General features: G+C 44.3%; 1 protein-coding gene across 1 annotated transcript in view; it reads left to right on the top strand.

The window, feature by feature from the left end:
* The window catches only part of LOC126157305 (E3 ubiquitin-protein ligase lubel), a 441,950-nt gene that overhangs the window by 265,084 nt on the left and 150,731 nt on the right, over positions 1–26,135 (top strand). Inside the window, exons 9-13 of the mRNA XM_049916367.1 lie at positions 414–1,407; positions 2,196–2,719; positions 5,811–6,005; positions 9,155–9,400; positions 13,566–13,745. Coding sequence (XP_049772324.1) covers positions 414–1,407; positions 2,196–2,719; positions 5,811–6,005; positions 9,155–9,400; positions 13,566–13,745 — 2,139 coding nt within the window. The remainder of the gene's footprint in view (positions 1–413; positions 1,408–2,195; positions 2,720–5,810; positions 6,006–9,154; positions 9,401–13,565; positions 13,746–26,135) is intronic.

Below are 26,135 nucleotides of genomic sequence, written 5' to 3' on the forward strand. Positions count from 1 at the left end.
GCCCTATATAGCCTCATACGCCGCCACGCCTGGTAGGCTCGTGTTGGGCTACCTAGTGCTACGTCGACGTCGCACCCCGGAACGACGCTACACTACGACTGTTTACCATACTGGACTTGGACTCTGCAGCCTAGTCGCTGCTCTTGATCAAGCACCAAGTTGTGTTAGTAGTGTGGAATTGTTGGCAATAACAGAATTTAGAACTCACGCCAATCGTTATTTGTTGTTTCTCCAATTACGGATACAACATAACGTGTTACGTATTAAACGGCCCTCGTAGATTTTGATGCTGATAAATATCGACCAGGGGCTTCGTGTCGTGACACTTTCCATCTGCGTGCTAAAGAATGATGGCAGTAGAGTTGGTGGAGCCGGAACAAACTGGTGAACGTCTTTAAATGGTCGTGTTGCAGGCACAGTCGATGGCGCAGCTCAACTGCCCTAGCTGCCACGGGCACGGCGTGATGTGGATGCCGCCGCCGCAGCAGCACATGATGCCGCCGCCGGGGCCCTGGATGGACCCGTCCGTAGGAGGCTTCCAGCACGGGCGCACGGCCAGCAACCAGAGCCTGCACCAGGCCTTCGACAGCGGCGGGGGCGGCGGCGGGTTCGCGCCGTGGGGCGGCACGTGGCACCCCGGGCCGTACCCCGCGGCCGCGCTGCAGATGCAGCTGCAGCCGCCGCCGCCGCCCTCGCCCGCGCTCAGCGCCCGCCGGCGGCCCGCGTCGCCCGCCGCCAGCCAGAAGTCGCGCCGCTCGCTGGCCGGCAGCCTGCCGCGCTCCCAGCAGCGGGCCAGGCAGCGCCGCCCCCCGCCCTCACCCTCCTCCTCCGGCAGCCTCACCGACAGCGACGAGGAGGAGGAGGGGCACCGCCACCGCGACAGCCACGACCGCGGCCGCCCGCCCCCGAGAGCCGAGGACGCCGCCGACGGCAGCGCGGAAGAGCGCGAGGACGACGAGGGGGACGGCGAGTGCCCTCGCGGCTCCGGGTCGCCGTCGCCGTCGCCGCCCCCCGCCCCCAAGCCGGTGGTGCCGCGCCACGAGTGGGCGTGCGAGCACTGCACGTTCGTGAACCGCGCGGGCACGCGCGTCTGCGCCGTCTGCTGCCGCACGCCGTCCGACATGTCGCACACGCCTCCGCCGCCCCCGCAGCGGCGGGCGCCCGCTGCGGACCGCGCGCGCACCCGGGCCGCCCCCGTCTCCTCCAAGCGCCACCTGCGGCCCAGCGACCGCTCCGACAGCGACGACACCGCCGCCGTCGCCGCCAAATTCGGCAAACACCTGCGCATCTCTTCCTCGTCTTCTTCGCCGCAGACCGGGAAGCGAGCGACCGCTGCCGAGTCGCGAGACACGCGCAGGGCCTCGCAGGTCGAGACCGGCAAGGAGAAAGACCGCGACAAGAAGAAAGGTATGACCACAAGGAAAATATCTTTCTGGCCCGGAACGAAGTTCTACCGGTAGCGCGGGAGGGCGCAGAGGAACGCGCCACCTTCTGCGCGCTCCACCTGTCCTATCCACAGTTCATTTTTATCTCTAATTCATCTTGTTATTTTTCGAAAATCAGATAGTGGACACGATAATGAAAGACTCGTTTGCAGATCCATCAGTGCTCGATATCCCTGCCGTAGATCCAAAACAGCTCGCAAATCGAAAGCTTCATCCTAGATTTTTTTTTACAATTTTGCATTCTAGTTTTTTTAGCACTAATGGAAGTCGTAGCTTTACCTGATAATACCCTATTTTTTCCTCATTGTAAAGCCTCAAAAGTAGCGTGCATCGCAGCATGGCCTCAAGTCTGACGATTTGACACACTATCGGCGACTTGTCAGAGTCGCCCCAGTTTTATTCACGTAGATCCTTAGCTGGGGACATCTGCAACCAGGGGGAAAACGTCGGTGCGCAGACTCGAAACGAGTTACACCGACCACTTATCTGCGATCCACATTCGGCGGTGAGTCCGAGATTGAAGCCTTCTCTCTCTCTCTCAATCCGCACGCTTCCATTATTATGTCCACTACATTGTGACACTAAAAAAAAAAATGTTTTGACACTGTTTGTAAAACTAAACGAGTTACGGACATTAATGAAAAATATATAATCCAGAATTAAAATGAAGTGGTTTTCTTGTGTTGTGTTCATGCTCCCCCCTTTACCCTGTACACTAAGAGAGCTAATTGAGTTAAAAACATTTTGTAGGAAAAGAGAGGCTATCAGAAGAAGTGCCGAAGACGTCGGAAACGTCGCATAAACAATCTCGCCAGGGAGAACAGAGTGACAGTGTGTCTGAAACTAAATCTTTCCCGTCTTCCTTTTCTGACACGCAGACTGCTACCACCTCAGCAGCGACTTCCACTAACCGCAAAAAAGTGACGACGGGCACCAACACCTCTTCCGACATCGTCGACCATTCCTCGCTGTCCGTGTCGACGTCTTCAGTCTCTCCCCTCCCCCCTGCACTTTCTAGCGACGCCGAAGTTTCTCCCAGGCCCGACGAGCAAGCAGCAGACGTGGAAATGGCGGAAGCGCCTCCGCAGAAGCCTTCCAAGGTGTCAACAGCAGTGGGCACCTCTCCCCCGAGGGCAGTGCCACCTGCGGCGCCAACCCCAACTTCCTCCGTGCAGACGGCGACTGCGCCAGCCCCGGAGGTCTCCGCTTCCAAGTCTGGCAAAATGGTGACGTCGACGGGAACTTCTCCTCCTCCGCAGAGCATCTCCACTCAGGTGAGGACGTGGCCGGTCCTCCAGCATTCCTGCTGACCCTCCCATAGTGTAGACGCGCACCTCACTGTTCCTCGGAACCGAGCTTCTTCCCCTAGTCTGAAACACGTCCTCGTCCTCCGTACACGCCAGTAGAATTAGTCCAGCTAAAGGCAACATTCGGAACAAACAAAATGACGGAGCTCCCCACATTACCGTCAGAGGTCGAAGGCTATCAAAAACTATCCCGCTCATTGCTGTCTGAAGCACACTAGGAAATTACTGTAGGAACTTGTTTTATCTTCTGTAAGTAGCCGTACGCTTAGTGTCTGCATTGCACAACTTGAATCCATGTACCCTTAGAGCACAAGTCAAAAAAATTTAGTAAGGACTGTCAACTTTAAAAGTACGCGAAAAGTTATGGAGATAACTTACAGAAACTGTTGTGAAGTACCCGACAGTGTACTGCTTGATCATATAATGAGAGTTTTCACGGCCAGTGCTTACATTCCCGGTTATTTTCTTTGTATGGTCATTAGGCCGAGGTCTAAGACATATTTGCGTGCCTAATATTTCATCTTTTAATGCTGGAGATATCATCAGAGGCTACAGGCATTTCGGTTTGCTGAACTTTTTATGTGTGAAAATTATAATTCCTTCTATATGGCCTCTGACGAAGTCTGCAGCATTATCAGACGAAACATTAGGCACTGAAACACGGCTCAGACCCCGGCCTAACGCACACAAAACAAAAACCACCAAGTACAGACGTATGGTGAACTGTTTCTTTTCGATGCAGGAAAGTGTGATAGACTCATTATGGATTTTGTGAAGTTCCTCAAGCAGTTCAGAAAAATATCTGGACATTTTCTGTTTTCTAGGCACATAACATTAAAACATCAGAAACTCATTAAAAAAAAAAACAGAACCGAGTTTACTCGATCAGCAGACAGCTTCACCTACAGCGTAAGTTGGAGCCATTCAAAGTCTCGACGATAGCGGGATGATTAGAGTAAGTTGGAGCCATTCAAAGTCTCGACGATAGCGGGATGATTAGATTAGGACTGGAGAAGAATGGGGTAGAAATTGGCTGCGTCCTTTTAAGAAAATTGTACTGGAATTCGTCTTAAGTGATTCCGGAAAACCAAGGAAAACCTAAATTTGTGAGGCCGGACGAGAATTTCAACCTCATTTCTCCCGAAAGCGATCCCACTGTCTTAACCACTGCTCGTTTGAAAACACAACGAATGAACTAGGCTTGTGAACTGCAAATGAAGTACAAACTATGATAAACACGCCAAGTTTATGGTGAGTAATGACATTTCGTAATTCGTTCATTTGTTTATCATGTGTTTAGGCTTCACAACAACTTGACGCTATGATGGGTATCTAATAAGACAGCCGCGCGGAGTGGCCACGCGGTTTGAGGCGTCATGTGACAGACTGTGCGGCCCCTCGCGCTGGAGGTTCGAGTCCTCCCTCGGGTATGGGTGTGTGTTGCTCTTAGGATAGGTTAGTTTAAGTTAATTTAAGCAGCGTGTAAGTCTACGAACCGATGACCTAAGCAGTTTGGACCTGTAGGGATTCACACACATTTCTAGCATGACAAACAAAATCATTTTTAAAGCTGAAAATCACATTCTTATTCGATAGAGCGGTCCCAAATAGTGATATATTCGTTTTATCGATATGTATTAATAGGACAATAAAACCCCAGGAGTAACCAGTATTCTAGCAACGACTAAGTAGCTGTCAGTGAGGGCCAAGGCGGTGCTGCCGCTAATGGAGTACTGGTTATTCTTGGTGTTTTATTGTACTATTAATACATATCGATAAAACGAATATATCACTATTTGGGACCGCTCTACCGAATAAGAATGTGAAATCCAGCTTTAAAAATGATTTTGTTTGTAGTCGGAAACAAACCGACGTTTTACCTGACACTGGGCGTTGCTTGAGAGACGTGATGAGCAGCAATTGTTTGGGCTGACTCCAGCTACACATTGCAAAAACTAAATTGCAAATATCTGCCAAAACAGTAGAGATAATGCGCCTATCGATTCTTAGTAGAGACACCAGGTATGTGGAAGTGCTTGAAAACATTGACACTGGAGCCACCGGAAATAAAATAAATAATTGAAAACAAACTTTCGAGGCCTAGTCTCTAAGGAAGCAAATCATTCGTGACGTTGAAGACTTTCCCGGTTTATACTTATTCAACTGTGCAATTCATTCAATATCTAGATTGGTAACTAGAAGACGAGCAACAGACTACTTGTATTGAGGCCCTATGAGATGACGGTACAGTTAACACTTTTAGTAGGAAACTGACTATTGATGAGATGGTATCTGCCACAGAGAAAATAGTGGTGCAACAAATCAAACCGAGCCAATTGGTGTTGTGGTTACGGACTGGACTCGCACTCGGAAGAAGTGAGGTCCAAATCCCCGTCCGGCTATCTAGGTTTAGGATGTCCGCGATTTGCCTAAATAGATTAATACTAATGAGCGGGTGGTTTCCTTCCAAAAGGATGCGGCCAATGTCTTTCAGCGTCCTTATCCAATCTGGCGGGACCTCAAACCCTAAACCTTCTTCCTTTTGCATCTAATCGTAATGAATGGTTCGCTAAGAAGTTAGATGTAGTCTGGTTTAAAATGAAACTCTAACGAACTCTCCACTATCTCAACAAATTTCTGTTTTAAAGCGTTTTAGCGCCATGTTAAATCATCATATTTCTATTGAGATTACGTTTGATCTTACCGTTTCTCACATTACACACATCCCAGCTTCACAGGAAATGGCGTTTGTACCTAATTAATATGTGCACACTATAGATTTAGTTTCATACTTTTTAGATTAGGTCCTGCAGAAATCTGTAACCCTGGAGCCGAGCGTAATACATTCCCTCATCGTGGCTCCAAAATACCGGATGCTTCTTCCCGTAGCGTAGCCTGTTAGTACACTTCCAACACGCTTTGCATTAGGTTTCTCCTTCTGTCTGTGCTTCTCCTTAACTTTCTGTCTTTGCAATAATATCGATACTTGCTGTGAATACGCGGAGTTGATGAGGAAGAGTCTCAAGTACAGATGGTATACTCTCTCTTGGCTTGACAGACGTACGATGTAGGTCAGAGTGTGGCCGTAACAGAGGGCAAACAGCTGACAGTTAAGAGCGATATCCTGTCTCCACGGAAGCTGAGGCGGGCCGCCTCTCTGCACATGGCCACGCAGACCGCCGAAGGTCTTGACCCGTGGATCGGCAGCCTCCAGAGGTCTGTGAGCCGGCACTCAGTAACCAGTGACACGCAGGTATGCTCGCTAACATACTACTCTTTACTATATGCTGCTGCTCACTAACATCGACGCTTCAGCTAAGGGAACCTCCATATATTTTATCACGACGGAGTATACAGTGCTACAAGGTGTGCATTAATTGTGTAAGAATAATTTTTGATTTACTGCGGTGAAAATAAAAGGACCGTTAGCAGTGTTCAGTGTACTTGTGCTGTGATTCTATAATACAGTTAATCTTTATTTGTGTTAATATATATATCTCTCACCTTGCATAACTTAGTAATAGTGTTAGCGGCATCTGCATGTTATTATATATGTTCATCTTCAGAGTCAAGTTCCTAAATCGCACATTGGTTACCGTAATACGCGAGGAAGAAAAAAAAGAGTTTCTAAGTTTTTATGAGAATAAAATCCTGCACTTCTTTTTATTAAAGTAGCGTGTAAAGGAAATATTTGTCTTCCTAAATGATGTGTATAAATTTTAATTATTGTATGTCTTACTCCTGAACTCCACATATTTGTGACTTTTTTTTATCCCATTTATATCACGATAATATCGTTACATTGCTATTTAAATATCTACTCTGCGGCTAATGGGGCGTTCAAAACACGAAATTACAGGAAACAACAGGGAGATATTACGAAAACTGAGCGAAACGTCAAATTCTCATAGCGTAATTACGACATTGAGGGATTTGCTACGTTGTGGAAGAGACTTAATTTCTTGAGAAATCATATTTTCGTACTCTGAGACTAGATTCACTGATTTCACTAAAAAAGAAAAATATAAACCCAGTCTAACAGTATTTGTAGAACATGAGATGAAATTTTTCGCAGATAGTCTGCAAAGTAAATTCCCTTCGATTTTATCCGTAATGGATATGAGGTCTTGACCACAAAAATCAGTGTTAAAACGTACTGAACCAGAAATTTATAGCGCAAAAAACACCAGAATTTATTCCTTTAGAAGGTCAAGTCTTCATCTTCGGAAGTTACTGTTCGAGAAACCCCTAAGAGCGATCAATATAAAACAGAAGCAACAGCAATAAAAATGATAAAATAATGTGGCGAAGACACTACTGCAAGGGAAGTAGCCACATTTTATAATTTTTATTGCTCATGTTTATATTTTATATTGGTAGCTCTTAGATGTTTGTTGTTCAGTATCTGAGGATGAAAGCTTGACCTTGGAAACTTGTAAATTCTAGTGTTTTTTGCGCTGTAAGTAGGTGGTTGGGCCGACATTTTATTGCTGTCCTTCGTCATGGATATCTCTCTGTGTAAATAGACACGTAGAAATATTTTCTTCTCAGTGCCGTTTACAGAGGTCTTATTAGTCAGGTGCTCTGCTTTTTGAAGAATGAAGAAGAAAATTACTAAACTATTATTTTTACTAAAGAAATTTTGAAATTCCAGTGTTATGTAATAAGGGTGTGTACAACTATGATGCTTTGGCAAGCTTTCTTAAATTCATTTTTTTATTTACATAATATCCTTCCATTCACTTGACTGTAACTATTGGACTTAGGAGACAGCTAAATCCTATCACGACATTTTAAGAAACGCTAGTTTAACTGTGAAACATTCTTAGCAAAGGTATTTCTGAATCATAACCGCCTTCGCTGCTGATTTTAGTAAGACAGCATTTAGTAGTGTGAGGACACTTGACCACGAAGTAAGCAATTATAATCTTAGCGAAGGAACATTGCATCAGCAAACTTTGAGCATTAAGGGGACGAGGGATGGAAAAGTACAGTTGTAGAATACTAGACCTTGCTCTGAAATCAAGGAAGAAATTGTAAACATCTTCGCAGTCTCACGGACTAACAGTATGTGACGCTCGTGATATGTCCGTCGGACTGGGAAGTACAGCCTGGCTCCGCTCTTGGTGCTGTTCGAAAGAAGAAAGTTAAGTGCCAGCAGTTTCGCCCTCCCCCTTCTTACAGTCCTAAGAATAATACCAGCACAAAAATTACTCTCAACAAGTGCCCGTGATTGTCTGGGAGGTAGAGCACTAGGCTCCGACCACGGAGGTCCTGGGTTCATTGCTGGAAAGAGAGGGGGATTTTTCCTCATTCCAGTCCCTCGAGGATGGCCACAGTTCCATTCAGCCTGTTATCAAACGAATGCAAAGTATCTTTTCGTAGGAAATATCGCCAATGTGTGCGCATTCAGTTATGTCCCACAATTGTAGCTGATAGCCTTTCATTCTTTACATATTCTTAGTTGAAGTCTTAGATATTAAATAAACGAGCATGTCGCCAGGGTTGTGTTGCTGATTTATTACCAGCCGAATAATGAATTGTGCCCGATCAGTAACCAACATGAGTGTCATTTACTGCACTCACAGCTAATAATGTAGTATTTTCCAGGCGCAGCTCAGTTGTTTTGCTTGAGCACGTTTAGATCCAACTTCTTTCAGCGCAGGGTTATTCCGTGTGTACAGTAATGGTCAATGAATAGAGACATTTGCAACAGTCATCGGACCGTCGGCTAACTGAAGTCATTCTCTGCTTCTCCCTACCCTGATAAAATATCATCACGTTCGAAGAGCCCACTGCAGCTAGACGCTCGGATAACTTCTGTTATAAATTTCAGTTTTCTTGAGAATACAGACTTTCTAAGGGGAATTTCAATGGTGAAACCTTCCCGGTTAACATTTAGACTTTTGTACTGTTTCCTACCTACCATCTTTCGGTCCGTAATCTTTTCAGAAACTGGACGACCACAGGCAGGAAATTCAACGAGATTTTGCATCAAGACAACATATTACTGGGCTGGTAACCCGAGAAGACTCCATTGCTATGCCCATTCAGTGCCTGCTTAATTTTTAACGTCTTCGTCTAGCATCACATTTTAAATATTTTATGTTTCACATGCAAATCAATCTTAAAGAGGGTGTGTTTTCTCTCTTTCATTGTGCCCTCTAGTGTCAAGTTATTTTTTACATCTCTCTGCACCTTTCTTGTCACCACGACCAGTTTCTCCTTTTGTTGTAAGCCTTCCACAGACGTCTTTACTCCCTATTGTCTCGTAAGTTTAAATTTTATTCTCCAGCCCTGGCACCACATTCAAATCTCTTCTGTTTCCAGATTTAAGTTGTTCTTGATACCAGTGTCGTAGTGCAGCAACGAGCGCTTTGGTGGGTGCCACCTGTTCCACAGAGCCTGCCTCCAGGGGTGTCCCGGGAGTCGTCTCCCCCGCTGCGCTATAGCGGCCGCTATATGGACGATGACTTGCCACTGTACCCGGAGTACGGGGGTTCGGCGTTTTACCGGCCGCAGCTGCCTCCGATGGCCTCGACGCACCGCAGCCAGTTCGACTTGCACCGCGCTAGCCAGCAGTGGGACATGAGGAGGCGGTCGTACGCGGAGCCTCCTCTGGGACTAGGGGCCAGCACGCTACTGAGGGTGGGGCCTGCTTGCAGTGTGCTTGCTTCACAGCACACAGTCCCTTTCTTTCGCAGGATGCATTAACGTGACAATCTCCAGTTCACGGGCGTTATTCACGAGTATCAAATGCCTGAGTGTGTGTGTTTGCCAGTGTGTGGATTCGTTTGCCTCTGAACTGCCTGACGGAGAGTCTACAGTCCCTACACATCCCAAAGCATGATCCTTAGTAGCATCAGAGTCATAAACACAGTAGTTTACCGTATGTGATATTTTACTATAGAGTTCCGTTGCTCCTAAAGGAAAAGTACCCCAACTCGAACTGCTCAAAAGGAGTAAAAACGAGTTTAAAATACGGAGCTGAGCCTGTCCTATCATCCATTCAGGTTATTTAACTGCAAAACTCTGCATTCGCGTGCAATCGATGTTTGATAATGAACCAAGGCACTTCAGAAGTACAAGCCGCCAAAGAAACAACACGGTGTAGCAGGAAATTATGACCAGTGAATTCGCAAAAGTCATAATTAGGGCATTACTTGACAAAACATATATTTCACACAGTTAATATTCAAGAGGCGCCAAAGAAACAACACGGTGTAGCAGAAAATTATGACCAGCGAATTCACCAAAGTCATAATTAGGGCATTATGTGACAAAAGATATATTTAACACAGTTAATACTCAAGAGGCGTATTTCCCAAAAAAGAACTTGCTGTGTCATGTGGCTGGGGCCTCCCGTCGGGTAGACCGGTCGCCTGGTGCAAGTCTTTTGAGTTGACACCACTTCGGCAACTTGCGCGTCGATGGGGATGAGATGATGATGATGATGATGATGAAGACAACACAATACCCAGTCCCTGAGCGGAGAAAAATCTCCGACTCAGTCGGGAATCGAACCTAGGCCCTTTGGCATGATAGTCTGTCACACTGACCACTCAGCTATCTTTTTTTTATTATTTTTTTCTTTTTTTTATGGAATACTGTTCAAATAAAAAAAGCAAAAGATTGAAACAAAATTTGACATTCAATGTGTAATTTTGATTTATAGAGGCTTCTAATTCTTTTTAATCAATTCCTTGCAGAATTTTCATGATTAATTATAAATTAAAACAGGCATTTGAAAAAAAGGAAACAAAAGTAGCATAGACAGGTCTCGAACCAGGATTACCGGGACGGAAGTCTCGCTCGCTTGTCACTTTTTTTGTTGTTTTTTATTTATTTATTTATTTATTTTCAATAAAGATCACTCTGTTAAAAGGAACATGTAGATCATTTCATGGTATAGTATGTGCATTACATATTGAGTGGTGAGAGAAGCGTGAAGTTCATTATCAGCCGTCAAATGTGCGCACCGGCTGCCCCCGGCACATCCCAGCTATCGGGGCGGACTCGGGTCACACTACTGTGACCTCAAAAGCCTGAATAACCACCTTGCGAGACACGCAGAAAGAGATTCACTGAGATTCTGGAAGGTACCGTCACGCATACGGAGCCACGACGACTCCAGTGCTGTGGCCAGCTGCGCAAGGTATCTCCGGCGAGGACTGATGGCGCGAACCGCCCGATCGAGGTGGTCCCACAGATTCTCGATTGGTTTTAAGTCCGGGGAGTTTGGTGGCCAGGGGAGTACGGAAAACTCAGCTTGCTGCCCTGTGAACCTCGCAGGTACACTGCGAGCTATGTGACACGTTACATTGTCGCGCTGATAGATGCCGCCGTGCCGAGGAAAAACAAAATTCATGTACTGGTGGATATGGTCCTGAAGGATAGGTGTATACTTGTGTTGATCCCTTCTGCCTTCCAGTGTGACGAGATCACCCAGGGATTTCCTCGAAAATATGCCACTGTACATGATGCTCCCTCCTGATTGCAGGGCGTTTGCTTTCAGATGTTTCACGCCGTGCATGGCAATGGCCATCTGTCCTATAGAGCATGCAAAGTGATACGTCCACTTGCCGTATTGGCGTGCAAATTCCAGCCTTCGTTGCCTATGAACAGCAGTCAACATGGGTACGTGCCTGCTGCAGAGGCCCATACGTAGCAAGCTTAGCTGAACGGACGTTGAGGAGACGCTTTCGGTGCCCCCTTGTTCATCTGAGCAGTCAGTTACTCGACAGTTACACGACATATCTCCGCAGCCACCGCTCACCTCTGTGGTGCACCACGGTTGCCTCAGAGCTAGTTTTGGAGTGCGCCATTTTGTCGTGCATGGTGTATCTTAACCAAGTCGGCACGCGAACAGTTTGCAAACTTAGCCATTTCGGAAATGCTTCCACCCTTGGCTCGAAAGCCAATGACCATGCCCTTTTGGATGTCAGTTAAATATCCGTTACACGGTACCGCTTCTTCGCTGACTCCTGTTTAATTGACATCGACGCATCGAATAAACACAAATGCACAGTTTTAGACAAAATGTCACTGATGGTTGCTAGAAAATACACTTCTCCGTATTAAAAATAAGTTTTATTCGGTTTCAGCTGTTCGATTTTGGGTACTTACCTTATTAGTGTCGCTTGAATTGGAAGTAGGTATTAAACTTTACTCGTGAAGGTGGTGGTGCATTTTATTCTTTCTATTTTCGCATTATATTCATAAAACTTGAAAAGACTTAGTCTAAATTAGGGTAGCTTCTGTGTCGGAGTCACATTCACTAAAATTGTCCTTGGAGTATTACTGCGTAATTATGCAACAGAAAGTAATACCCAGAATTTTTGGTACTAACAGGGAACATTCGACGATCCATAACAACTGTAACATGAAAGATTGCTGCGAAAACTTGCTGGATTAAGTGCCAACAATTTCTGGCCAATGGACCAAGTACTGTGCTCGCGAGGTGGCCCTCATTAGCAGAAACAGATTCCAGGCGTTGTAGTAAATGCAAAAGCAGTGCTATGTCACGACTTCCAGCCGGTTTTTCCTTGTTAACGAATAAAAATTACAATCAAACAATATCGGAAATCGAACACCCAAAAGAATTTTACTGAATTGATTTAAGTTAAAACTTGTAAAGAGCTACTGAGATTCATAGAACACAGAGTAAAATGAAACAAAACCTATTTACAAATTTTATTTTTGTTTTTCGGATATATGTAATTACAGAGCTAATAGTCGGTGTGAATAGTCCCTGGGGTAGCAAAAAGTAGCGGTTTGTTAAGTAGTCAGAGAACTATTCTCATCGACTATTGGCTCTGTAGTTTCATTCAATACAGAAATACTAGTAAACAAGCAAAGTCCCAGAGTTCATTTTTATTTTGAATCTAGTTTTTCCAGTTTTTGCAATGTGCATATGTTTTGGAAAGCATGCTTAACAAGAAAAAGATTTTTGGGTATATAAAACACGTATTTTGCAGAAGTTTTACGACTTAGCATGTCGTGTGCCGTGTATTTCGAAGTGTGCTGTTTTTGCGTGTGATTGAGTGTATTTTCGTATTTTTTTCTTTCCGCTTGACTGTGAAGGAAAATAGATTTTACACGTTTTATATGGCGTTTTCCATACAACTGCTATGTTGAGAATGACTTATGTACATTTTGCATTCACGCTAGAGTTCCTTTCAGTCGCTTCTCAGTAGTCTATATGATAAGTCATGTGGTGTATGATTTAATTTTTTTACAGCGTCACATCTCTAGCTACAAACATGAACCGGTAAAATCCGTACCTACAGAAACTTGGAGCTACTAGAAAGAAATTAGCGTCGCTTATGAATAGCTCTTCCGTAAGCCATTATACGCTGGCACACAACTATGAACATATATTTGCTTCTGCAAGTATCACATGCTTTTTGCTATGTATCAATGATGTAAACTATTTTCCTCTCACAGGATTCTTCTGCTTGCTTCTTCTCTGTTGCCGTGCTGTGTCAAGTGCGAATTATTCAATGTGCAGTATGCTGTGGAAATAAAAGTGTAATGCAGAAAACGATTGAAAATTGTGTTGCCTTTCCCAGAGGTGTGGTTTTCAGTGATTTGCTTTGTATATTGTTTCCAATGCTGTTTCTTTTGAAAACTCTTGTGTAGCACAGGAGTAAAAATAGTACCAAAACTCTTCTGATAAGAGAAATTAATGAGACAACATTAGAATTCGTTGGTACCAGATATGTCGCTGGTATCAAGTCATTGATGTAATCGCAGATGGTATCACAAGCAGTGGAAGGGTGAGACCAGAATGTTGGCATTTTTTCTCTTGCAGCAGGCAGATTTCGCGGATCAGCGAAATGGATTGCACGGAGGCAGAGCGCTGTCACAACCGCCGGAGAAGCCACTGGGCGCTGGCTACGCAGACAAGATCACAGGCCTCACAGAACTCGTTCAGAAACAGCGCACTGAAGCCATGAAGAATGAAGGCCTCGAGCTCGTCAAATTACTCAGGGTAAGTCTCTTAACGCACGACATGTACCTCGTCCAGTTGTGTTCAATGTTATATCTCAATTTCAGTCTCACAACCGAAACCACATCAAACAACTAGTGTATTTCAATCTTAATGACAGTTATCTTATCGCGAAGATCCTATTCTTTTTCACAAGCTGCGACATTGTCGTGAAAAATCAGTGACCCGTATATACAATAAGTTTCCTTTAACTTATGTCTATGGTCACAAACTTTTTGTTAACTGATTACCGGTTTCGGTCTATAATGACCATCATCAGATGTGTCTTATATAAACAAAGTCCTAACGTACTGCAACCATAGTGGCATCGTCAAATGTTAAATGCAGAATCAGCACTAGTATCGTCAAATATATGCAAATAACATAATATGCACGAGTCATGTTGTCAGTAGCACTACTGTTCAAACAAGTTGCCAAGCTGCCAGCTTGGACGGCCCTTTGTAAAATTTAACCCACTGTCTACTGTTTCATCCTATTTCAAACATACGCTATCGACGACCACTGTCACCCACATGTGAAATAATCAAGAAAAGAACACAGTCTAAATGAAAATAACAGTTCTGCACAAACCTGACAGAATAAACACTGAACGAAAAAGCCTAATTTTCTTTGCTGGAGGGAAAATATATCTTCAAATCGAGAGTCAACTTACAGCTCCAAATAGTCGATTATTACGACTACGTGACGGAAAAATTTAACAAATCAAAATGATTAATATGTTTCCATGTTTGGCGTTCTTTCCTTGCTTTGTTAGTTGTGATCGTCTGGAAAGGTGTCCTTAAATCATTACTCATAGTTATGCTCGAATTAGCACGACCCAAAAAACATTGTTCGAAAATCGGCGGAGCCTTATACATGATGTTTAAAATTTCTTTTTACTCGTCTAATTCGCACCGCGCTCCAAGATGCACAAATCAAGTTCAAATGGCTCCTAGCACTATGGAGTTAATATTTGAGGTCATCAGTCTCCTAGACTTAGAGCTACTTAAACCTAATTAACCTAAGAACATCACACACATCCAAGCCCGAGGCAGGATTCGAACCTGCGACCGCAGCAGCAGCGCTGTTCCCGACTGAAGCACCTAGTGCCGCTCGGCCACAGCGGCCGGACCAAATCAAGTATCATCCTTCCAGTTCCAATAACACCAAACTCTTGTCCGCCGCTCGTGGTCTCGCGGTAGCGTTCTCGCTTCCCGAGCACGGGGTCCCGGGTTCGATTCCCGGCGGGGTCAGGGATTTTCACCTGCCTCGAGATGACTGGGTGTTTGTGTTGTCCTCATCATTTCATCATCATCCAGGAAAGTGGCGGAATTGGACTGAGCAAAAGATTGGGTAATTGTACGGGCGCTGATAACCACGCAGTTGAGCGCCCCACAAACCAAACATCATCATCATCATCATCAACACCAAACTCGAAAACAGTAAAGAGAGCGATATTATCAGACTTCTTCATTATCGCTACCGCCACAATAATAATAATAATAATTATGTGTCGGTCCGTGGACGCTATTTCAGCGGTTTGCGTGTCTCTGATCTACTTCAATTATCCAACTGGGGAAAGAAGACCTACAGTTTAATGTGAAATACGAACTATGTTTCGTTCCTGATGGCTGTTCACATCATTGAGAGGTGAAACTTACATTAAAGGCAGATAAAAGTCTAGCTGGGATTCAGTCCACCGACCGTTCAGTTTCCAAGCACCTGCTTTACTGCTAGGTCACCAAGCCCGACATTCCCCCTGTAACACAGTCGGCGTTTTAGTGTATCCCTACATACGTATGAATACTGTAGTCAGTTTGTTCCTTTTGTATTGAGAAAATACACTTGATTGCAAACAAGCGGGAGGAAGAGAACCCCTTACCACCGAAAGTAGTTACTATACAGCCTCGTCACATGGCCAAACAGAATTAGGCAGGAGCTAAACAAAAATGTTTGACAACACAGATTAGCACCAATTAAAATAATTTACTAAAAGAAAACCACTGGTGTGCAAAACATAAGCAAGAAAGTAATTTTCGTACGATGTGTCATTGCCAGTCAATGTAGCTGGGTATAACTTGTATCATACACAGGAAGAACTGCTCCAGCATAGTACAGAAGGTAACTGAAAGAAATGCACAATGAGACGAAGAGAAATGACATTTTTATTCGAAGACAACAATTACACTGAAATTGCCGCGGTTTATGATGTTTCGCTGGACAAAAGACGGAACACGGTCATTAATAGAGACGGTCACGCATGCTCTGCAACGTGCTCCCATGCTGGCCACAAGGTTGGTACGGAGCTCTTGTGGTAGGTTGTTCCATTCCCCCACAAGCGCGGCTGGAAATTGCTGTGTAGTCGTTAGTGCATGTGGACGTTCCGCAATACGTCTCACACTTCCTGGATGGGATTTAAGTCGAAGGAACGGGGAGACGAGTCTATTCGCTGAAAATCCTTTCGTTTGAAGAGCCCTCCACCTGTGCAGTTCCATGCGGACGTGCATTGTCATCCATAAAAATGAAGTCAGGGCTGAACGCACCCCTGGAAAGACGCACATGGGGAAGGATTGCAGTGTCATAATAACATTCAGTGGCGAGTGTACCGTGTTCAAAGACTTGTAGGTCCTTACACCGAAACATATTTCCTCCCCACACCATAGCACCTGGACCACCGCAATGGCCAGCCGCGGTGGTCTAGCGGTTCTGGCGCTGCAGTCCGGAACCGCGGGACTGCTACGGTCGCAGGTTCGAATCCTGCCTCGGGCATGGGTGTGTGTGATGTCCTTAAGTTAGTTAGGTTTAAGTAGTTCTAAGTTCTAGGGGGCTTATGACCTAAGATGTTGGGTCCCATAGTGCTCAGACCCATTTCAACCATTTTGAACCACCGCAATGATCATGTTTGACAATGTTACTACGTGCATTATGTGTTCCCACCACTTCCCACTTGACGGTACATCCAGCATTGTCGTGCATGATCGTTTTGGTGGTCCAGGTGTTGTGGTGTGGGGAGACATAATGTTGCACGGTTGTACTGACCTCTAAATCTTTGAACATGCCACACTCGCCAGTCAAGGACATTGAGACATTGTACTGCTTCCCCGCACACCCTTTTTGGGGGTGTATTCAGCAGTGAGTCCATTATTGTGGATGACAATGTGTGACCACATCATCACACTGCAGTTGCAGGAGCTCTCGAAACAGAAGGGTATTCGACAAATGGACTGGCCCGCCTGTTTCTTAAATCCCATTGAGCACATGTGTGAAGCCTTGAAGAGGCGTATTACAGCACCAACAACTATCCAGCAGTTGTCAATCCTGCTGGTGGTGAAATGGAACGGCCTACCACAAGAACTCCTTACCGAAGTTGTGGTCAGCGTGGTAGTTGTTGTTGTTGTGGTCTTCAGCCCAGACACTGGTTTGATGCAGCTCTCCACGCTATTCTATCCTGTGCAAGCTTCTTCATCTCCCAGTACCTACTGCAACCTACATCCTTCTGAATCTGCTTAGTGTATTCATCTCTTGGTATCCCTCTACGATTTTTACCCTCCACGCTGCCCTCCAGTACTAAATTCGTGATCCCTTGATGCCTAGAATATACCTTACCAACCGATCCCTTCTTCTAGTCAAGTTGTGCCACAAATTTCTCTTCTCTCCAATTCTATTCAATACCTCCTCATTAGTTATGTGATCTATCCATCTAATCTTCAGCATTCTTCTGTAGCACCACATTTCGAAAGCTTCTATTCTCTTCTTGTCCAAACTATTTATCGTCCATGTTTCACTTCCTTACATGGCTACACTCCATACAAATACTTTCAGAAACGACTTCATGACACTTAAATCTAAACTCGATGTTAACAAATTTCTCTTCTTCAGAAACGCTTTCCTTGCCATTGCCAGTCTACATTTTATATCCTCTCTACTTCGACCATCATCAGTTATTTTGCTCCACAAATAGCAAAACTCATTTACTACTTCAAGCGTCTCATTTCCTAATCTAATTCCCATAGCATCACCAGATTTAATTCAACTACATTCCATTATCCTCGTTATGCTTTTGTTGATGTTCATCTTACATCCTTCTTTCAAGACACTGTCCATTCCGTTCAGCTGCTCCTCCAGGCCCTTTGCTGTTTCTGACAGAATTACAATGTCATGTAAACAGTAGTTACAGCATGGTATTTATAGCATGCACTGCAGTGGTAATCACACTCTATACTAAAAATCAAGTCCTGCCTTTTGTAATGTCCAGGGGAGCACAAAAATCGTGGTAACTTCAGTTTAAGTACTGTTTTTGTATAAAAGTGTCATTTCTGCTTTTCTCATTGTGTATTTCTTTCATTTACTTCTGTACTGTACTGTAGCAGTTCTTTCTGTATATGGTCCAAGTATCATTGAGTTATGTTACGTACCTGTGAAACATCATGCGAAAATTACTTGCGTTCTTAAGTTTTGCACACTAGTGAATTACCATGCCTAACTTTAGTATGAATCTGATACATGGCAATACTTTAAAGTTTACTTGCACCTATCAGACTATAACTATGGCTTAGTCCTGAATCCACTGTGCAATAACTTCAACCGTTTGTGGAATATCCAATCACTCTTCCTGGCGGCGACTGAGGATACTGTCCTCATTCTGTCTTCAGATACAGTTGCTGACACTGCCGAGTCTTGTTGCTGGAGCTTCACGGAGTGTCTTGGCACGCAACACTGTGTGTTTCCCCTGCCATGCACTGTGTGAATGTGATCTTCTAATTTGGATTAGCTTCTGTTTTTCCAACTTTTGGTTTCTTCTATAGCCACTGCTTACGCAGTGAGAAGATGTGGCCATCTTGTTGTGACGCTGAGCTGAATCTTTCAGCCCAGTGCCTGTATCTTCATGTTCTGCAACTGCCGTGTCTTCTCATAAAATGTACGTGCAATCGTCCGGAAATGGTCTTGCAGCTATGGTACTTCAAAAGTATCATGGAGTGATCCAGGTGGAAAAATCTGTCAGTAGTTGCAGAGCCAAGCGGAGATTGGAGCTTCTGCAAGTGTTCTTCGGCTGCCTTCCCCCAGACGATAGCGGCGTACTCAGTGACAGAGCAGAGCTGTGCCTCGTGAAGTGTGACGCTGAGACATGGAGGAAGCGCGGAAGCCGGGGTGTAGCTTGTGCAAACGATTTCGTAGCTTGTGTTTCACTTCCTGCATGTGCTAGCGCCAAGAAAATCGACAGTCCAGAGTGACGTCAAGAGAGCGTGCCGTCGGCCTCCAGGGAACAGGGCTGCCACCGACGTTGACAGGCAGGCGGATCCTCTGGGATTACACAACGTGCGACAATCACAAATTGTGTCTTAGTGCCGTTGAAATTGAGGTGCCAGTCGACGGCCCACTCGGCGAGGGATTTGGCAGCGACCTGCAATCGGTGGCGAAAGGTGTCGGCATTCATACTCCCCTGTACAGCGCCGTACCATCAGCGTAGAAAGCTAACTGGATGCGGTCCACCTCGGTTGAGTCTGCCGCACAGAGTGTGTACAAGAGCGCTCCTATAACCGAGCCATGTGGCACGTCTGCTCGGTTGTGACGAACTGTATACAGCCCAGACTCAGCCCTCACATGGCAGGTCCTGCCGTTAGGTAAGTGCGTATGAGAGAAAGTAGGACACCGGCATCTTGAGCTGTCTGATAGGAGGTCTGCTCGCCAGAAGCTGTCATGCGTTCGCGCGACATCTATACTCCATTCGTCTAAGCCGGTATTACACTATCAAATTTCTTTGTCCAATATCTTTGTCAAAGAAATTGGGATGGTGTAGTAGAGAACTTTGTCAAATGTCGTCAAATATTTGATCAAATCTAGGGCCTCGCTGTAGATTTGATCGAAGAAGTCGCTTGTCTTCTGTTCACTGCAATGTGGACATGTTACCACGTGGAGCGTTAGCATCGCTGCAGTGTTCTGTCATCTGTAGTGTTTTTATAAACATTGCTGGTAAATACAATTGGTGTGTACCGACAACCACAAAATTAATACAGATGTATGAAGCTGTCGAGGCGCTTTACAACGTGAGGCACCCCTGAATACAAAAATAGATTAAGAAGATTGGAGACCTAACCTAATCTAACCTCTCCTGTAGCAAGGAATCGGAGTGTCATAGTGAGCCTGTCTTCTGCATATATAGCAGTTCTTAAGTGAGTATTGTGCGTTGTGATATGAGGATACACTTCACTGAGCACATACAGAAATGTATGCTCATCCATTCTTAAGTAATTGATGTACAACTTGACGTCCTCCACTATAAGCTCACATAACAAGTTTTGTTGAATGCTTTTATTGTGTCGTTGTAAAACCGACGGCTTCACCCAGGTACGTCTCCTCCCCCCCCCCCCTTTCTCTTCTGCATGTGCAGACAGTGCAATTGTGGTACACGCAACTGCTGCGGTTAACAACCAGTTGTTGTTGTCAGCCATCTTTAACTTCGACGAAAATATGATGACAGTGTAATACTCCTTTTTAGCGCCACGTCAAAGATCTATGTCAAATATATTTGACAAATATTGATTACATTTTTAAGGCCGGCCGGAGTGGCCGGGCGGTTCTAGGCGCTACAGTCCGGAGCCGAGCGACCGCTATGGTCGCAGGTTCGAATCCTGCCTCGGGCATGGATGTGTGTGATGTCCTTAGGTTAGTTAGGTTTAATTAGTTCTAAGTTCTAGGCGACTGATGACCTCAGAAGTTAAGTCACATAGTGCTCAGAGCCATTTGAACATCTTTGATCAAATCTTTGACGAAGAAATTTGATAGTGTAATCCCGGCCTAATCGAGACTGCGGGTAAACAATGGCACGTGCTAGGCTGCCCCGCAGAAGCGTAGCCCAAGGCCTGATCACGTGTTCGGCGGGGGTGAACAAACGGTAGGCGAGGTGTGTCGACAGCAGGACGCTTAGCATGCCGAACACTCTGGATATGAGGAACAAAAACGACGATAAAATATGCATATAGGAACACAAATATGTACTCATTGTTTTCTGGCTCCCTGTGACACAGGCACTTTAGTTGGATCTGGAGCGAAAATTGAACAAATAAATAAAACTACTCAACAGTAATTTTATTGAGGGAGCTCTTTATTTTGTTCCAGCACGGCAGAACAATCGTCCGTCTGAGGGATCAGATAAGATGTTGCTACTACTATCGACAGTAATAACTAAACTCTCTTCGTGGCCTTCAACAATGTTATCCATGTTCCCATTGATTTTTCAGTTTTTCAAACGTGCTGCACACATCTGGCGTTACTTCAGTCACTGCTTCAACTAGAAGTACTTTCACTTCACCCAGTTGCTGTGCCCGTACAAAGTTCAATGGCGCTCAGTTCACATAGTATGGTGACGTTCTTCAAACCATTTTGTTTACTGAACTTACTATAGCGTCTACAACTTAGGCATTATGAGCTGGTTTATTTCCCTCGGCGGTAGCCAGCAGCTGCGCTTCAACATACCATTTTCAAGCGGATTTTTTTGGACGAAATCCAGTTTATAATATTCTGTTTACTGGAGTCTTTTCCAGTTTGTGAGAGTGATATAGTGCATTATCATATACAATAACACAATGATCATCAAGGCGAGAAAGAACTTTGGAAAACCAAGATTCTAAAGACTTGGTGTCACATGTCGTTTTCGACTCGAAAGTCCACACAAACTCGTCCACAAAACTTTTCTCGCTCTCAATATGCGTTATTATTAGTCGTTTTCCTTTCCCAGAAGGCGCTTTGTTTCATGTAGACAATCAAGACAGAAAGGCTTCCTTAGCTGAAGATACTGAATCATCTATCCAGATTTTTTCTCGCGTATGAGCGGTCTGCATTTTAGCCAGGTCTCGTTCGAGTAATAAATTGTCCTACCTTCCCGGCATGCAGATGATATAGTCCTTAAATAACGCCTTTTCCATAGAATGATCTCTTCTTTGTCCATCAGCATGCTTTTGCGCCCACGATTAACGTACCTGAAATTTCTCTCTTTCCAAGAGAGTGAAATGTTGTTTTTCTGAAGTCCGGCAGATCAGGATCTTCGATAACGGAAGCGAGGACTTTATCAATGGTAGGCAGTTCACTCCGAAAGAAAAAAGTGCACTTTCCCCCTTATGGCGTTTCTGTTGAAGTCGTCAACATTCTGAGTTTTTTTTTTTTGAGAGTCCCGTCTTTCTTTGGTGATTTCAAAGTGAGATTAGATTTATGTTCGCGAAGCACTCGATATACAGACGAGCTGCCGACCCCAGTGGAATGTGTAGTTTTAGCAACAATTTCTGATGTTATTATCGTTGAATGTAAATCACATTCTGTCTTGTACACATTCAGAATCATTTGCTTCTCCAATTGCTTAATGCTGATCTAGTCACTCGTTTTTTAGGGGGGGGGGGGGGGGGGCTGAGATTGCCGTCATGTTTTGCACAACATTTTCATGTTTAACATTGGAGGAAACAGAAGAGAAATATCAGTACAGAAGTAAAAGACAAACTGTATAAAAACCTGTGTTAAAGGAAGACAGTTGAACCGTTAAAATTACTACTGGTTCACCAAAGGTTATTAATCCCAATCACTACACAAATGTAAAGTGGAAGTAGGTGCCACGGAATAACTGGTCAAATTATACACAATTTTCAATACACTCTTTATTCAATTTGGTGCAAGACTTCACGATATTTAAAAAACACCAACAATCATTTAACAAATAAGTCACAATTTACGATAGGAAAGGACTTTTAAATTATTAAATTATTACAAAAAATTTCACGCCAGTAAAAGGCAAGTACAGGCAAGCCATTTAACATATACAACGCGACGCTGTATAATATTTCAAGCTCAGCTAAATTACAGGTGAATTTCACTCCATTCATTAAATGGCGCAGAATCTAACTTGTCTGCAACATATAAAGACAATCCTGTTTACAAAAGTTCTCAAAATAGAAAAACCAAAACGTATGAGTCATGCACACGGGGGGACACTCTTAGTTAATAACATTAACATTTCCAAAATATATGAAAAAACAAATTTTACAAATTTCTGCCAGTTAACTTATTGCAAACACACACGCTCGCCAGGTAGGACTTGCGAACTTTTGCAACATTCTCCTTTCAAGGCAACAATTTCTACCTGTAATGAAATGGTGAACTTTTGCATGGCAAGTAAACACACTAATAACAAACTACCTGTATAAAACACATAAGCACGTTGAGTAAAAGCCTTAAAAGGTATTGAATTGGGAAAACACACAAAAGTTTTTGCTACCTAGAAACAATATAAAAAAATCCACTATGGCGTACATTAACAACCTTGCTAAATTATAGCCACATACACATAAACACAAATTTACGTAAGTTACATCTTCCAGATAAGCAGCAATTCGTTATGCAATTGACTAGTTCTTACCACGAGGCAAAAGGAATTTTCTTTCTTTCTTAGAGTACCTTTTACACGTGAGTCTAGTAATACTAGTTAAGGCAAGCGAGAGAATGGATCAGGTCTTAGTGCATTGCATTTTAAACAGTACAGTCATTGGTGCCTTAGACTTTCACAGACATGGCAGAGGCTAACAGTCGAATAAACCCGTAGGTAAGCTGGGAGGGGAAAGAAGCAATCCGAACTACAAATTTACTCTGACTCCCCCCCTTTCGTCCTCAAAAGGGGACAAACGGACCACCCTTCCTAATATTATCACCTTCCCGCGGGAGGCAGACGGGAATGAATGGCGGGAAACTCACAAATCATACGTCTGGTATAATTAACAAGAATAAGTATTCATAAAATCTGTTAACAATCTATACTCAACTTCTGGTGCGTTACGACTCCCAGGACTGAACCACCGCAGCACCTCCAAATGCTCTGCCGAGCCGCCCGCTGCCAGCCGTTTCAACGGACGCAGGAAGGCGCGCCGATTTCAGAACCTCCTCGCCGGTCGACAGCGTACGGCCGAACTGCAGATTAGGCCCCTTGCGGACCCACGCTCAGGAAGATTCCTTTCGCGACGAACAATGCCGGCACGGTAGCTCAGCGTGTTCGGTCATAGGGCTAGCTGCCCTCTGTAATAAAAAGACTGAGTTAATGGATCAACAACAAACTGAAACGGGTGTCTTTCGACGTCCGCCCAGAGCAGATACAACGAACGAAAACGAACAAAATGAGATTAAAAAAAAAAAAACAGTTAACGCCCCATACCACGGAGCCGCTGCTCGCGTCGCTTACGCTGATGCTGCGGTCTGCGTGCTGTCCCTCTAGCACTGGCAGGGAAGTCGCTTTTTGATGCCCCGACTGCCAACTCTCTCCGAGAGCCCATACACCCATGCGAACAACCCAGAGGATGTCCTCTTGGGAACTGTATGTATGACGTAAGACGGAAGCATAAGATAGTACTCGCCTTGTTGCACCCCCTCTGGACGCTAGCCGTAACTCACAGGGCCGCTGCTTATCCCCATGGCGCCCGCGTGCAAACCAGATTTTGCCGCGACTCCCCCCCCCCCCCCCATTTTTTTTTTCACGCTCTTATTAAAGACTTCTTCTTCTTCGACACTACAGCGTTGGTGGGCGTTGGTCTTCTCAACAATCTTCCTCCATATCTCTCTGTTCTCAGTCTTCTTTTTCTATCCACGGATGCACGTCTTGGCAAGATCAGCCAGCACATTGTCCATCCATCTAGCTCTTGGTCTGCCGTTCCTTCTGGTGGAATACAGTCTGGCATTCATTATTCGTTTGGGCATCCTGTCTTCCGTCATCCTCTCCACTTGTTCTAACCAATGTATTCTTTGAGATTTGTTAAATTTCCCTTGTATAACCTCTTGCATTTCATGATTGTATCTCACTCTCCAGCCTTCTGCCTCTCTCACAGGCCCGTAGATTTTTCGTAAAATTTTCCTTTCAAATGCCCTTAGGCTGTCACTGTCTGCTTCTGTCATTGTCCACGTTTCTGATCCATAGGTGGCAACAGGTCGCACAGAGTAATAGTATACACTCAATTTAGTTGTTTTTGTAATTAGAGAATTCCTGAGTATCTTTAGGTTTCATAATAGGCTTTGTTTCCTACTTGTATCCTTTCTCCAATACATTGTCTCATACTATTATCAATGGTTAGGAGGACACCTAAATAATGGAAGCATCTAACCGCTTTGAAGCATTTATCAGAGATCTTCAGGTCCTGTGGTGTTCTTCTAGCTTCAGAACTGGACATGACCAAATATTTTGTCTTGCTTTCATTTACAGTAAGTTCAATTCTTGTTCCTTCTGCTTCCATTTGTCCATATATTTCTTTAAGTCATGTTACACCCCTTGTCACGATGGCAATATCATCTGCATGTGAGCATATCTGGCTGGACTTCATCATTATTGTTCCTCTTTTATCTACTTTTTGTATGATGCTATGCAGTGCTAAGTTAAACAGGACCGCAGAGAGGCCATCACCCTGTTTTACTCCATCCTCAAAGTCAAACTGCCTGGTCATTCTGTTATTCACTTTTACTTTTGCTTTTGTATCCTTCATTGTTAGCTCGATTAACCTTCTCAGTTTATCACAGATGGCCAATTCTTTCAGCCCTTTATATAATGCTGGTCTATTTATACTATCGAAAGCTTGTTTAAAGTCAACGAACAGGAAGTGGAGATCTATATCATATTCATAAAATGTTTCCATTATTTGTCTAACAACAAACAACTGGTCAGATGTACCTCTTTTTGGTCGGAATGCACATTGCTATTCTTTATTCTTTCGTTCAGCACTCCAGAGAAAATCTTATTTACTGTATTCAGTAGGGTTATGCCTCTATAGTTTTCACAATTGAGTTTTTCTTCTTTCTTCTATATTGGACATATTATTCCAGTATTGCACTCCTCCGGATTGCTTTCATTTATCCATATGTTCTTTATTAGTTTAAATATTTCACGTCTTAGCCGGCCGCGGTGGCCGTGCGGTTCTGGCGCTGCAATCCGGAACCGCGGGGCTGCTACGGTCGCAGGTTCGAATCCTGCCTCGGGCCTTAGGTTAGTTAGGTTTAAGTAGTTCTAAGTTCTAGGGGACTTATGACCTCAGATGTTGAGTTCCATAGTGCTCAGAGCCATTTGAACCATTTCACGTCTTAGAGGTTGTCCCCCTGGTTTTATTAGTTCTGACACGATCCCATCTTCACCTAGTGCATGGTTTTTTTTGTTTATTTATCACTGTTTCCACTTCCAGCATTGTTGGGTTATGTGCCTCATCCCTTTCAATTTCTCGTGCCTCTTTGTTCTATTCCTGTTCCTGTGTGCCTCTTGGGGCCTGATCTGAATTTTTGTTGAGCAAATCTTCAAAGTATTCTGCCCAACTTTGCAATATTTTTTGTTCACCTCTTATTATCTCGCCGTTTCTATTTTTGCATGAGTTTTGTTTGGATTGAAAA

Source organism: Schistocerca cancellata, chromosome 2, assembly GCF_023864275.1.
Source record: "Schistocerca cancellata isolate TAMUIC-IGC-003103 chromosome 2, iqSchCanc2.1, whole genome shotgun sequence".
Taxonomy (NCBI): domain Eukaryota; kingdom Metazoa; phylum Arthropoda; class Insecta; order Orthoptera; family Acrididae; genus Schistocerca; species Schistocerca cancellata.